Below are 16,046 nucleotides of genomic sequence, written 5' to 3'. Positions count from 1 at the left end.
CCAAGAATATTCCAAATATCTGGACAACTATCCAGAGATCAAGAAATTCCACAAATCGCAGGCAGGATAAATACAAAGGAGACCATACCCAGGCCACATGATAGTGAAACTGCTGGAGACTGGAGATAGAGAAGATCTTTAGAGCAGCCAGAAGAAAGTAAATCACATCACCTTCAAAAGAGCAGCAGAGAGACTGATAGTAGAAGTTTCTACAGAAACTGTAAAAGCCAGGAGGCAGTGGAGTGACATCTTCAAGTGCTAGAAAAACTGCCTACCTGGAATTCAATACCCATCGAAATAGCCTCCAGAGTGGAGGTGAAACAAACAGGTTTTCAGATAAATGCAGGTTGAGAGAATTTATTACAAAAGAATTTCACAATAAGAAATACTAAAGCATGTTCTTTAGGCTGCAGGAAAATTATCCAGACGGAAGAATTGACCTTCAGAGAAGGATGAAGAGCACCAGAAAGGGTAAGTATGTGGGAAATAGAAGTGAGTGAGTGTTGACATAAATAAGAAAGACTGTCTATGGGATTAACAACATATGGAGGCAAAACATATGCCAGTAAAATCCCAGAGAGAATGAGAAGGGGCTAAATGGAGCTTAAGTATTCTCACGTTCTCTTGCTATTCGGGACGTGGTAAAAGTCAAAACTTGTACCAGACTGTGATATGTCAAGGATGCATGTAGTCTCTAGACTAAACAATATAAGAACAGTTCAAGAACGTTTAACAAGTTAATAAAAGTAAAATATGGGATAACTAATAAGTCAAAAGAATAAAAAGAACGTGAAAGGTAGGTTAACTGGAAAACAATAGGATAGCTCCTAAATATATCAGTAATTTCATGAAACAGAGATAGGTAGACTAAGTAGCTGAGTTAAAAGGTGAAGATTATCAGAGCTTTTTTTTTTTAACCAACTGTAATCTACGTAGAAGAGACACCTTCTTTCTTTTCCAGTTTTGTTGGGATAACATTGACATATAACATTGTCTAAGTTTCAGGTGTACAATAATGATTCAGTATATGTATATATTGTGAAATGATCACCACAAGTTTAGTTGATATCTGTCACCTCACATAATTATTTTTTTTTCTTGTGAAAAGAACTTTTAAGATTTACTCTCTTAAAAAAAAAAAGATTTACTCTCTAAGCAACTTTCAAATATACAACATACAAATACACAATCCTGTGTTGTTAACTACAGTCACCATGCTGTACCTTATGTCCCCAGAACCTATTTATCTTATGACTGGAAGTTTGTACCTTTTGGCCACCTTCACCCATTCCCCCCACACCCATCCCCAGTCTGCTCTCTGTTTCTATGAATTCAGGGGTTTTTTAGATTCTACATATAAATGAGACCATACAATACTTGTCTTTCTCTGTCAGACTTATTTCACTTAGTATAATGCCCTAAAGGTTGTCACAAAAGGGAGGATTTTTCTTTTTTGTGGCCGAACGATATTCCATTGTGTATATGTACCACATCTTCTTTATCCATTCATCTGTTAATGAACACTTTGGTTGTTTCTATGTCTTGGCTATTATAAATAGTGTAAAGGGTGTAGAGGTCTCTTCAAGATAGTGATCCTTGTTTCCTTTGGATATGTACCCAGAAGTGGAATTGCTGGATCATGTGGTAGTTCTGTTTTCAGTTTCTTGAGGGACCGTAACACCGTTTTCCACAGTGGCCACACCAGTGTACACTCCCACCAACAGTGCACAAGGGTTCCCTTTTCTCCACATCCTCACCAGCATTTGTTATCTTTTGTCTTTTTGATAATAGCCATTCTAACAGGTATGAAATGGTATCTCATTGTGATTTTGATTTGCATTTCCCTGATCAGTGATGTTGAGCACCTTTTCATGTACCTATTGGCCATTTGAATATCTTCTTTGGAAAAATGTCTATCAGGTCCTTTGTCCATTTTTTAAATTCTATTATTATTATTATGTTGTTGTTGTTATTAAAGTTGTCTGAGTTCCTTAGACAACTAAGGAACTATCAACCCTTTATCAGATGTGTGGTTTGCAAATATTTTCTCCCATTCTGTAGGTTGCCTTTTCATTTTGTTGATTGTTTCTTTGACTGTGTAGAAGCTTTCCAGTTTGATGTAGTCTCACTTGTTTATTTTTTTTTTTATAAATTTATTTATTAATTTTATTTAACTTTTTTTTGGTTGCATTTTGTCTTCGCTTGCATGCGGGTTTTCTCTAGTTGCTGAGAGTGGGGGCTACTCTTTGTTGCGGTGTGTGGGCTTCTCACTGTGGTGGCTTCTCTTGTTTCAGAGCACAGGCTCTAGGCATGCGGGCTTTAGTAGTTGGGACTCATGGGCTCTAGAGCTCAGGCTCAGTAGTTGTGGTGCACGGGTTTAGTTGCTCCGCAGCATGTGGGATCTTCCCGGACCAGGGCTCAAACCCACGTGCCCTGCATTGGCACGTGGATTCTTAACCACTGAGCCACCAGGGAAGCCCTCACTTGCTTATTTTTGTTTCTGTTGCTTGGGATTTTGGTGTCATATCCAAAAAAAAAATCATTACCAAGACCAATATCAAGGATCTTATCCCCTATATTTTATTCTAGGAGTTTTATGGTTTCAGGTCTTATATTTAAATCTTTAAATCATTTTGAGTGGCGTTAAGATAGGGGTCTGGTTTCATCCTTTTGCATATGAACGTTCTATTTTCCCAGCACTATTTATTGAAAAGACTGTCTTTTCTTCATTGAGGTTTCTTGGCTCCCTTGTCAAATATTAGGTGACCATATATGTACGGCTTTATTTCTGGGCTTTAGATTCTGTTCCATTGGTTTATGTGTCTGTTTTTATGCCAGTACCATACTGTTTTGATTACTATAGCTTTGTAATATAGTTCAAAATCAGTATGTGTGATGCTTCCAGATTTGTTCTTCTTTCTCAGGATTACTTTGGCTACTTAGGATCTTTTGTGGTTCCAGATGAATTTTAGGATTATTTTTTTTGAATTCTGTAAAAGATTCCTTTGGGAATTTGATAAGGGTTACATTGAATCTATAGATGGCTTTGGGTAGTGTGGACATTTTAACAATATTAATTCGTCTGATCCATAAACACAAGACATCTTTCTATTTATTTGTGTTTTCTTCAATTTATTTTATCAATGTTTTATAGTTTTCAATGTAGAGACCTTTTATCTCCTTGGTTAAATTTATCCTAAGTATTTTATTGTTTTTGATGCTATCATAAATGGGGTTGTTTTCTTTATTTTTTTCAGATAATTCATTGTTAGTATAAAGAAACAGTACTGATTTTTGTATGTTAGTTTTGTATCCTGAAACTTTATTGAAGAGCGACATCTTCTTTAAGATTGAGGAAAGCTTAAAGAAAACATGAGAAAATACATACCATGCAAATATGAACATAGATGCAGAAAATTTTAACAAAATATTAGCAAATCAGGTCCAGCAACATAGAATAATACACCATGACCATCTGGAGTTTATTCCAGGAATGCAAGTGTAGTTTTTTATTCAAAAATCAATGTACTTGACCACATTAACTGAAAACAGGAGAAAATTATATAGTCATCTTAATAGATAAAAATCATTCAAAATTTTAATACCTATTTTTTAATCTTAGCAAATTAGAGAATTTAAAAGATCTTCTTTATTCAGACTTTTAAACATACATATTCTTTAAAACCTATAGCATTTATCATACTTACTGTTTATATTTGAAAATCTTTTCCCCTGAGATTGGGAACTAGACACATGCATCCACTATAGCCACTTTTCTTCAGCATTGTACTGGAGGTGCTACTCTGCAAAAAGGTGAAAAAGGAAACAAATGTCATAAGGATAGAAAGGGAAGAAATTAAATTGTCATGAAAGACTTCGTAGACAAACCTAAAATTTTAAAGTGAATTTAACAAGACTGATAAAAGATCAAATACAAGAATTAATCATATTTTACACATTACACATTATACATATTACCATTTGTAGTGTCATTAAACCATATCAGATACCTAGGAATAAATCTCACAAAAGATATGAGAAAATTGCTGAAAATTACAAAGCATTGTCGAGAGAAATTAATGAGACCTAAGTATAGCAGGAATATACCATATCTGTGAATTAGAAGATTCAATAATGATATGTTTGTTCTCCCCATATTATTCTACATACTCAGAGTAATCCCAATCAAAATGCAGTAACTTTTTTGTATGCATGTAAAAATTGACAAACGAGTTCTAAAAGTAATATAGAAATGCGAAGAGCAGAGAATATCCAAGGCTATTCTTGAAGATGAACAAAGCTGGAGGATTTATGCTAACAGATACCAATATCTATTGTGAAGTGATACTAATTAGTGTGGTTTTATTGCAGGGGTAGACAAATTAATGGAACAGAATATCAAAAACAGCGCACAGGTATACAGTCATCTAATTCATGACAAAGATTACAGTACAGTGAAGTGGGGAAGGTGGTAAGGGGAGAAGGAACGGTACTGGGTAATTTGGCTATTCCTGATAAAAAGAATATTGACTAACTCCCTTTACACAAAAATCCATTTCAGATGGACTGTGTATCTGAATGCAAAAGGTGAAACAATAAAGCTTTTATTTTTTAAAAGTGGTCAGCATGACACCAGATTGCCAATCACATATCATGTGCATCAACAGTAGCTTTCTTAGCATGTCATTAATAAATTTTTGCATCATGTAGAATTGTGTTACGTATCAGAATGCAAATACCAACGTCTGATTTATAACTTTTGGCTCATATTCTGTAATCCCCACATCTGTCAGGATTTGTGCCATCATCTGTGCATCTTTTGGCATGCTCTTAGGAGAAGCCATATTGCCAGGCTCCATGATAACTGGTGATCAGACTCCTCGAGCTAAATCACCCAATTAAAGTATTCCACCTAGTGCGGTGTACCAGTGAGCACCAATTCCTGGTGTAACAGTGAGCAGAATATTCAGGAGCATCCTCACTGCCATGGCTCCAAGCACCTCCCCAAATTTTACCTTATCCTTTCAGTATCTGTAGGATCTCTAGTAATGGTAATATGTGGGCGTGGAGGGGGTTCTTTTTCTCTTGAGTGAACTTGCCTAGGCGTTTATCAATTTTAATAATTTTTCCAAAGAACTAACTTTGGGGCTTGTTGATTCCTCTGGTTTTTTTCCCCCATTGAATTCTATTTGTTTCCTTTTTTCTATTTACTTTGGATTTACTCTTCTTTTCTTTTTTTTTTTTAGCTTCTTAAATTGGAAATTCATATCACTTGTTTAAAACCTGTCTTATTTTTTACAATTACCACTTAAAACTATAAATTTCCCTTTAAGCTCTGCTTTAGCTGCATCCCACAAATTTTGATATGTTGTGTCTTCATTTTTAATCAGTTCAAAATATTTCCTAATTTCCTTGTGATTTATTTCTGTGTTCATAGATTATTTAGAAGTGTGCTGTTGGATTTTCAAGTATTTAGTACTTTCCTATTTTATTGTTATTGATTTCTAATTTACTTCCACTGTGATCCAAAAACATACTCTATGAGATTTTAATCTTTTGAAATTTATTGATACTTTTGTATTCTTAATTTTTGTCTAGTTCCTCTGTTATATATATTATATATACTGTGTATATTATATACACAGAGGAGGTATTAAAAGCTTCATTTATGATTATGTAGTTGTCTGTTTCTGTCTTATAGTTCTTTCAGGTTTTTTTTTTTACCTCTTATATATTCAAGTTCTGGGATTAGGTGCCCTTATGCTTGTTATGGTTTCCTGAGGAATTAACTTTTTCATCATTATGAAATGTCCCTTTTTATCTCTGATAATACTTCTCGTCTTGAGATTTACTTCATTACTGTTATAGATCACACCAGCTTTCTTATGCTTAGGGTTTATAACATCTTCTACTTTCAACCTGTAAATATATTTAAAATGAGTCCCTTGTAGAGCATATATAGTTGTATCTTGATTCTTTTAATCTAATCTGACAACCTCTGTCTTTATAATTTGAGTTCACTTGCATTTAGTGTAATCATTAATATGGCTGGAAATAGTTTTTATATTTTAATTTCTTTTTGTTGTTCTAGGCATTATAATAGGCATTATTAACCTACCTTAGTGTACTTAAAATTAATATTGTATCATTTTATGTAAAATGTAAGTACCTTGCAACGCTATATGTCATTTTCCCCTTTCATCATTCATGTTATAGTTGTCATATATTTTACATCTACATCCATTATTAACCCCAGAATACAGTGATAGTGATATAATTTTTTGCCTTAAGCAGTCAACTGCCTTTCAAAGAAAATAAAATAAGAAAAAATATATATGTAGCATCTTATATTTTACTCTTTTGGTGCTCATCATTCCTTCTTTTAGGTGCAAGTTTACATCTGTGTTATTTCCCTTCACCCTGAAGAATTTCAGTATGTCTTGTAATGCAGGTCTGTTAGTAACAGACTCTCTCGGTTTTTGTTTATTGGAAAATGTTTTTCTTTCATCTTTATTTATTTTTAAAATTTTTATTTATTTAATTTATTTATTTTGGGATGTGTTGGGTCTTCGTTGCTGCACGCAGGCTTTCTCTAGTTGCGGCGAGGTACACAGGCTTCTCACTGCGGTGGCTTCTCTTGTTGTGGAGCATGGGCCCTAGGTGCGCAGTCTTCAGTAGTTGTGGCACGCGAGCTCAGTAATTGTGGCTTGCAGGCTCTAGAGCACAGGCTCAGTAGTTGTGGCACGTGGGTTTAGTTGCTCCGCGGCATGTGAGATCTTCCTAGACCAGGGCTCGAACCCGTGTCACCTGCGTTGGCAGGCAGATTCTTAACCCCTACGCCACCAGGGAAGCCCTCATCTTTATTTTTGAAGGATACTTTTGCTGGATGTAGAATTCTGAGTTGACAGTATTTTTCTTTTACCACTTTAAAGTATGCTCTTCCATTCTCTTCTGTCCTCTTGTTTCTGATGAGAAGTCATCTATAATTCATAGTACTGCTCTCTGTATGTAATGTGTCTTTTTTCCTGGGCTTTCAAGATTTTCTCTTCATTTTTGGTTTTCAGCAGTTTTGTTATGGTGTGCTGACTGGGCTTTTCTGCACTTCTGAATCTGTAAATTAATGGTTTTCACCAAATATGGGAAATTGTTGACCATCTTTCTCTGCATATTTGTCTTCTGCATCCCTCATCTCTTTTTTTTGTGACTCTACTTACACACATATTTGCTCTTTTGATATTGTTCCACAGATCATTGAGGCTCTCTTTATTTAAAAAATTTTTCTCTGTGTTCTTCAGTTTAGAGTTCTATCAATCTCCCTTTAGGTTTATTGCCCCTTTCTCCTGCCATTTCCAATCTACTGTTAAAGCCAACCTGTGAATTTTTTGTTTCATATTTTGAACCAGAATTTCAGTTCTGGAATTTTTATTTGGTTCCTTTTTAAATTTTTTCTAGTATCCAGTTTCCTGTCATGATTTTGCATCTGTTCACTTATAACTATAATTTCCTTTGAGTCCTTTAACATAACTACAGTAGTTGCTTTGAAGTCCTTGTCTGCTAATTTTAATACCTGAGCCATCTTGGTGTCAGTTTCCATTGATTGCTTTTTTCTTGACTATGGGTTACATTTTCTTCTCCACATGCCTAGAAAATTTTATTATATATTGAACATTGTAGATAACACATTATAGAAATTCTGGATCATGTTCCTCTGAAGAATATTGGTTTTTGTTCAAGCATGCAGGTAAATTACTAGTTGATCCCCTTAAAGTTGTGGAGGCCTGGTTTTTATACTTTGTTAGGGTGACTCTTTCAGTTTTGCTCTAGTCTTATAGCAAGTTCTTAGTCCTGGGAAATAGTCTCTGCTTCTAAGGCATGGACATTCAGGGGTTTTCAGTGAAAAGCCTGAGGTGGTTACCTGGCCCCTCTAACTTGATGAGATTCAAACTCCAATTTCTGTCTCCCCTGCTATAAGCAGGCAATGAAATCTTTGCTTAGCTTTTTCTGCCTTCCAGAAGTTGCTTGTTGGTGGACTATCTGGCAATTCTTCCCCACATGCACAACCGAGGGTTTAAAGGGAGTTTACACAAATCTTTAAAATCAGGTGCCATACTAATCCATCTGAAATCTTTAGAAATGTGTTACCCCTGAAGAAATTAATATTTTCCAGGTATTTTTTTTTTTTTCTTTTTTTTTTTTTTGTGGTGTGCGGGCCTCTCACTGTCATGGCCTCTCCCGTTGCGGAGCATAGGCTCCAGACGCGCAGGCTCAGTAGTTGTGGCTCACAGGCCTAGCCACTCTGTGGCATGTGGGATGTTCCCAGACCGGGGCACGAACCCGTGTCCCCTGCATTGGCAGGTGGATTCTTAACCACTGCGCCACCAAGGAAGCCCCAGGTATTATATATTTTAAGCACCACCATCCCAACACAGTCTCCAAATGTGATGAAAATCTACCCATGATCCAGTAACAGGCAAATGGACCCTCAGTTTTATTTGTCCAGAAGTTGAAGGGTTTTTGCCTGCAGCCCTATGGTCCTATTAATGTTTAGGGGTATGGCTATCTCCTCTGCCACACTTTTGAATGGGCACTTGAATTTAACCTAAGGAATAATTAAAACTAGCTAATAGTTTACAGTTTGTAGATATTTTATTGGCAGGTAAAAAACTCATAAAACTGCCGTTGACTTTTGGTTTAACTTACAGGTTTTTTGTTATAATCTTACTTGCTGTCTCCATTGCATGGGTCCCTGCTATACAAATGGCACACAGGGAACAACTATTTGAATACATGCAAGCAGTTTTAAGTTACCTGATGCCGCCCATTGCTGCCATCTTCCTGCTTGCCATATTTTGCAAGAGAATCACTGAGCAGGTAGGTGGGAGTTGGCATGGCCACGGCATGGCACAGTGTGAGGGCTTGCCTTCACATCATACCTATCTTTGCAAAAGTTGCTCTGAGAGGGTCTCTTGTGCTTCAGGGGTTGACACCGTTGCATCATTTGCTTTCTGAGAGTTGATTTACTCCTGGGCAGCTTTGGTCCGAGCTCCCTCATGCTTGCAGGGGAAAGGCAAGCTCTGATTTGTTTTCTACCCTTTGCAATGTAATCCACTTTCGACGGTGCCACAGATGGTGCAAAACGTGTGGGATCCTCCTGCATGCTCATCTAGCCACAGGAAGATATTCTTCTGTTCCCTCTGTTCATGGATGTTTCCTGCTCAGAGGTTTCAAACTCACAGGGGGATGTTCAGTCATGAGCTCCTACCGCCTTCCCTGCATGAAGACCATCTCCTCCAGCCACACTTAAAACTAAATAAAGATCCCAATTAATGGTTTGATCATTTCATCAGTAAGACTGAAAGCACAGTTTGCCAGAATATTTTCATTCATTATTTGAGTCACATCTTGACCTGTTTCTCCTAACAGCACTGAGCAGCTGGGCCTTGCATGAGTTCCCGAGCATGGTGCCTCTGTGACCTGGCTCCTGCCTGCCTCTCAGCCCTGGCCCTCTCCATACACAGTCCCTAGGCCCCAGCTACTGCTAACCACTTGCAGTGCTGATTGCCTGTCTCATGCCTTTTCTGGCCCCTCTTCATTCCTGTGGACTCTTTGCTTTGCCATGAATATCTTTGTCCACCTCCATCTGGCTGGTGCTTTCTGCAGGCCCATGTCAGGTGTTCAATCCTCCAGACAAATCTGCGAGTGCTTCTTGCTCTGCCTAGCTCACCAGGACTCAATTGAGCACCGAGAATGGGGTGGGGGGCTGCTGGGCTCTGGAGATGCTCTTCTCTGTGCTCTCTTGGGAAGGGCAGGGGCAGAGGAGCAGGCAGTCAGGAGAACCTGCCTCCTACCGGCGATGGTCACCACCCTTGCCGTACTGGGGCCTATCACCAAGTGAAACTGGGGATCTTGTCAGTGGCTCTCCAGCTACCCCTGGTCCAAGGTTACAGCATATTGTGGCTACCTTCCTTGACCTAGAGAACTTCTCCAGGCCTTCTCTCCCACCCTCATCTGGCTTCTGCTGCCCATCTGTTTCTAGATCTTCCCTTTTCTGCACGCCTCCTTCAATAAATGGGTCCTGTGGAACACACCTGGCCTTTGGTTTCAGCTCTTTCTCCAAAATGCTTCCCACATACTGTATCCTCTACCTCCTCCAACATTCAGCCACACCTGAGACAGGCTCCAGATGCAGCTCTAGGACCAAGATGAAGTCCTCACTCTTAAAGAGTGGACTGTCCAGTTGGAGGAGACGGATGATACCCAATGAGCAGATAAGATTTCTGAGAGTGGTGTAGTGCTGTTTAAAAGTCAAAAAGGATCATGGAGGTTAGCAGGGTAGGTGCTGGGGGCAGGGGCAGCACAAGGACATTAGCCAAGGTAGTGGGAGAAGATTTCTCCTAAGAAAGTGACCTCGAACCTGAATCCTGGAGGATGAGCCAGAAACACCAAGATCTAGATAGAGAACCAAGCAGAAAGAAGGGCAAGTACAAAGGCCTGGCTGAGAGCACAGTGGGCAGGCCTGACATGCAGGAAGAGGTCATGCTTAGTGGCTAGAGTAGACTGACCAGGGGAGAGGGCGGGGCCAGGTGAGGTCAGCTCGAGCAGATGAGACTTGCTTCTGAGGGCAGCCATGAGAAGCCACGGTGGTCTTCAGCAGAGTCAGGGCACTCCCTAATCCATGCTTTGAAGAGATCACTCTGGCTTCTTGGACAGCGGGTGAGCAGGAGACCAGGTATGGATTCCACTTGTGTGAGAGAAGGTGGTAGATCGGGATTGAGGTGGTCGCTGTGGAGACGATGGGACGATTTGCTGATTGATTGGTGGTAGGGCAGAATGGAAGGAAAGGGGCCAGGGATGTCTCCTGTGGTTTCTGCCTGAGCTGCCAGGGCGATGGAGGTGCCCCTACAGCAACAGGCAAGACTGAGGTCTCTTTGGACACATTATGTTTGAGATGTGTCTTCACCGTCTAACTTAAAACTGTCTCCAGTATTTCCTAAGTTCTCTGATTGACCTAAGAGAGTGTCCATGCGTCTTCGGTCTGTGTTCAGCCCAAGAAGGTGTCATCTCCTCGCAGTGCTAAGACTGTGCTTCTGCAAGGCATGTGAAGCCCTTGTTATGCTGAGTTTAGCTGACCAGTTTAGACTGGTCAGGAGGCGAGGCTGAGGATGGCTTGTCTCATTCCCCGTCTTCCTCCCAGGCGACTCTCGGGGCTCCTTCTTTGGCAGGGTGCCTTCTGGAGGCTGACTGGTGGACTTCTGATTGGCTTCTGCCGCATGGTGTCCAAGTTTGCCTACGGGGCCTGGAGCTGCTCGACAAACAGCAGGTGCCCTCGGATCATCTGCGGCGTGCACTACCTCTACTTTGCCGTCATCCTCTTCACCATCAGTCTTTTCACCGTCCTGGGGATCTCCTTGTTCACAGACCCGATTCCAGATAAACATGTGAGTGCTGCCATGAGGATGCTCAGGGGTCCACCGCAGTCCCAGTGTCCCTGTGAACCACAAGTTGGCTCTGCCAGCTTTGGAGAAAAGTGGCTGAATTCCTGCATTCTTTTTGAAAGCGGGGTCGGGGGGTGGGGGGGCAGGGGCTGGGGGTTGGGGGGTGACGGTTGGGTCAGAAATAGGCAAATAACCTCCTTGCCTTAAAAACTAAACTAAAAAGCTTTCCAACAGTCCTCTAATTACATATTCACTGAGAATGAGAAGTTTGGTTTTTAAAATACAAAATTTCCTTGAAGTGCTAAGGTTGCTAACCTCAGCGTGAATTAATGTAATCAGGGCAGTCCCAGCTGCCACCCACCCAGAAGGGATTAAGCCAGCAGGAGGGGGGACAGTAATGCTGGCAGTGCTGTGGCTGGTGGCTGGCACACCTCATTCTCCTTTCCCGGCCACTTCCCCCCTCCCAGGAGGCAGGTGTCAGTCACCCCAGTTGGAATATAAAAAGCCTGGGCTCAGAGAAGTCAAGTCACTTGTCCGTGACACCAAAACTAGCCAGCAGCAGGACTGGGCCTGACCAGACTCCATCATGTCACCCACATGGGCATGGCCAGGAGGCTTAGCAGGACAGGGGCTTGGCTGAGCCGAAGAGCAGCAGGGAGGGTCCTAGGTGTCAGAGGTGAGGGCAGGAGGAGCTCAGAAGGGAGGCGGGTCTGTGAGACCCGTGTGCCCTGGGGTCTGGGTGAGAGCTGAGAACTTGGAAGGCCGCCTCCCCTCTGGCCACCTTTCTGCTCAGTAGTTCCTTTTGACCCATTCCTCTCTCGCACACAGCCCCGTGGGATTGGGACGGAGCAAGTGGGGAGGACGGCCAGGAGTGCCCAGGACAGCTCGCCCACCACACGTCCCTGCCCTGCTCCCGGCACGTGGAGAAGCCGTGGGTGCTGGACCCAAGCTCCTGTCTCTCAGGGTCTTAATGGTTGACTTGTCTGACTTCTTTTCTGCTGCTCTTGTATTCTCAACTTTTTGGTCTTGCCCGCTTCTCAGGCAGCCACGTGCTTGAGTGCTTTTCCTGCCCAGCAGCACAGGTGCTCTGGAGAGGAGGGGAGGGAAGCAAAGGGGGAACCGTGCTTTCGGGTCAGTGTCTGCTGCACACTGGGCGCTACCAGGGGAAGCGGGACCACACTCAATCCCATGTTCTTCCTGCCCAGCGGCCTGGTCCACAGGGCTCGTCATGTAATTGGGAAGGCAAATGCAGACGTACAGCATCACCAGGAAGCAACTCAAGGCTAAACCCAGTCTCTGTCACTGACACGGCAGCAGGTTCATTACTGATGTCTTAGTCCGAGAGGCGGGGCTTGGAGGGGCTGCTCAGTCACATTCCCGCTATGTTTGGGGGAGTGGGAGAGGTGGTGGTGCTGAGATTCAAATATACCGAAGCTGGTATAATAGATTAAAACCTGCTCCGGGAGAGACTTGGTGGAAATGTTCGCTTACTTGTGCTTCTGCTGACCCCAACCCTCAAAAAAAGCAAAAAAAAGCAACAGCAATTGGCTGGATTTTACTTCCCAAAGTCTCCATATGTGTTTTCAGGAAGAGAACAAAATAACAGACTAGAAGGGAAGGGATGCTCCCCTTCTGCATCTGCAAATGCCTTGCTGAGCTTGAGCGACTAAGCCTGGCTAGGGACCAGGTCATCCGGGTACCCCAGGTGAACCAGGTCAGGCCTCCTCTGGGCTGCGTGAGTGCTCATCTCTGACAGCCAGGAGGGGCTCCTGGAAGGAAAGCAGAGTTCCCAGGTCTACCCTGCGGGCCCATCCACCAGAAGCAGCAGACCGGAGTGCTGAGCAGCTTCTCCCACCCTGAAGGGCACAGCTTCCTAGACCCTCAGTTACTGGAAGAAGCCCTGAGCGTGTTGCCTCCTACCCTACCATCCAGCCCAAGACACTGAGGTCACCTTTGGGCAGCCACACAACCACACAGGACCAGAGCCAGCACTGAAATCCAGGGTTCCCAGGCGCCTTGCTTTCCCCACCCCATGTTCCTTCTGTCCCTTGTTGGAGTCTAACGACCCTTTTCAGTCCCTCGAGACCCTGGTGCCCAGCTGTGATCCGTGGCACCATAAGGCCTGCGTGACATGGCCCTGGGTGGTGACATGCGCCTGCTCTCCCGCCAGCTACGCCGCCTCTGTTGGAGTTTATGGAACAGCCAAGAGGAAAGGGTCGATCTGGACAAAGACACACAAGGGAAGAGCCCCGCACCGCAGGCACGTCCAGGTGAGAAGGGAGACCCAAAGCCAGAGGAGAGGCCTGTGCTGCTCCTTGCCCCCACCCCCGCTGTCTCCACTCCCAGAAGTGCTTCCAGGCAGAGGCTCCGTCTTTCATTTTCCCAAAGATGCCTTGTGGGTGTTTGTCGAGGGTGAGATGCCTCTCGGCCATCCGTGTGGCTGTCCGGGCCAGAGAGATCCAGATGGGAGAGATCAGCAGGTGCCGGGGGAGGAGAGAAGGGTCCGTGAGGGGCAGAGAAACACAAGTGTCTGGTGATCTAGGAGCGTTGAAGCTGGGGTGGGAGGGATCCACCGAGCCACACAGATCACATTGTGCCTCAGCAGGAGGGGAGGAGGCACTGGGGACAGGGGAGGGACAGCAGGTCACAGAGTCTCACACAGGGATTCAAACCCAGAGGGATTCTGGGAAGTGGGTGGGAGCCTCTGCAAGGAGGAGGGAGCAGCCCCACCCAAGAGGGCGCCGGGGGACACCGCCAAGGACAGCCGATTTCACTGGGGCAAGAAGAGAGAGTTCCGGAAGAGGCTCGGGCCTGGGGGCCCCAGAAGGCCCAGAGGAAAGCTCTCAGCAGATGGGGTCAGAGGCGGAGTGCGGGGGCCCCAGGGAGGGTGACCTGCACCTCCTGAGGCCCTGACGCAAACAGGGATAAAGGCCTAACAAGATTAGCGCTGAGTCTGGGGCAGAGAGTCTGGGGGGACTGTGAGTTTGGAGGAGGGAGGGAGGGAGGGAAGGCCTGCCTGAGGAGAGGCAGTGTTCTGGGGCCCCCTCTCCACTCCTGCCAGGAACGTTCAGAGCCTAGAGGGGCCTGGGACCCTCTCCCGACACCTGCAGGGCAGGGGAGTGGCCTCTCCTGAGCCAGGCTGCCCCGCGCCCCTGGAGGGTACAGGGCTCCCAGGATTGCTCTCCCTCAGGGACAGAGGAACTGCCCGTTGGGGGCCACGTGTGCCGGGGGCTTGTTCTGGGGGCACCTCCGAGCTCCTCTTCTCCCTCGTCCACAATCGTGGGTGGATGCCATGATGATAGTGGCTCACACTTTTTGCCCATTTGGGATGTGCCAAGCACTGTGGAAAGTATGCCTATGTGTGACAGGTACAATTACCATCCCCATTTCAGAGGTGGGGGGACTGAAGCACCAAACATTTAAGTAGTCGGCCCTGGACTCCAAAGATAACCAGGCAGTGGTGCAGCTGGGATTTGAACACAGGCAGTCTGACTCCAAAGCGTGTGCTCTTGGCCACTGGTCTGTCCCATCTCCCGTCATACAGCTCTTGGGCTGTGTTTACATGATCAGTCGCCATTGATATACAGCAACCTTTTTGGGCCTGGCCGCTGCATGATGGTGTGCTGACCCAGACATCTGAGAGACCGAGAGACAGGACCAGCATGTGCTGCTCAGGACCTTTCAGCACCGCAGCAGGTATCTGCGTCTCTGGGGTGCTCTGGCGGCAGCACCTCCCCTGTAACACGGGCCCCTCCGTCACTGGCTGACGGGTTCCGCCATCCCTGGTGCTGCCCCAGCCTCAGGACACACAGCTGGCGTGGTGGCTGCCCAAGGGGATGAGACATGGAACAGGTCACAGCGCACACTTCTCGGACTGAGGTGTGCTTGTCTTATCATCAAAGAGGGATCCGTTCCCAGACTGGCTGGGCTCACGTGTGTGCGGAGCTGGCCGTGGTGCTGACCCGCGCCTGAGCAGGCCTGGGAGCGGCCAGCGTGGGCTGCACTACCAGACACCGGAGGGATATTTAAGCCCCAGAGTGAGACATTTCACTGATTTGGTCCAGAGCTGTGAATAGAAACTTGCCCATAATTCCTAGACTTACCCCGTTCCTGGAGAAAACACCAGTGATTCCCCTTTCAAGGGCCCAGAGGGCCTTACTTTGGGCCAGGTTGTGAGACTGGTACCTACCTGGAGAAGACACGCCCCAAGGTTGCTGAGGAGAGCAGAGCAATTGGGGCTTTTTCCATCCTCAGAGGAGCAGCCACTTGCCCTAGACCTACAGAGCTGTGCTGGGTGTGTGCCAGAGACGGGAGGGGTGGGCCCTCCAGCGCCCAGCGGGGAGGGCCTGCCCCGTGACGGCCGGGGTTCTGGGCCGGCTGAAGGCTCTGCCAGTGCAAGCAAGCATGGCCCAGGCCACACCCCAAGTCCCCGCTCCGTGTCTCTGCGGGCGGTGGGCGGTGGGCGGTGCTCTGAAGCAGCGGCTGAGGGTTGCTCTCCACATCAGAGCCAGTCTGTTGGGCTTCCTGCCGGCCTCACCGCTGAGATGTGAGCCCTAGAAAGACCCCCTCCTGTGTGTGGCCTCTTAGCCTCCTGACCTATGCCTATTCCCT

The 16,046-nt window shown here is 44.9% G+C and overlaps 1 protein-coding gene across 1 annotated transcript in view; it reads left to right on the top strand.

The window, feature by feature from the left end:
* Positions 1–16,046, top strand: part of LOC116765016 (sodium/glucose cotransporter 1-like) — a 62,624-nt gene that overhangs the window by 46,273 nt on the left and 305 nt on the right. The window contains 3 exon segments of the mRNA XM_032654055.1: positions 8,703–8,871; positions 11,223–11,438; positions 13,606–13,705. Coding sequence (XP_032509946.1) covers positions 8,703–8,871; positions 11,223–11,438; positions 13,606–13,705 — 485 coding nt within the window.

Source organism: Phocoena sinus, chromosome 14 (assembly GCF_008692025.1).
Source record: "Phocoena sinus isolate mPhoSin1 chromosome 14, mPhoSin1.pri, whole genome shotgun sequence".
In the NCBI taxonomy this organism is placed as follows: domain Eukaryota; kingdom Metazoa; phylum Chordata; class Mammalia; order Artiodactyla; family Phocoenidae; genus Phocoena; species Phocoena sinus.
The sequence above is the reverse complement of the archived record's forward strand: the minus strand, read 5'-3'. Positions and strand labels throughout refer to the sequence as shown.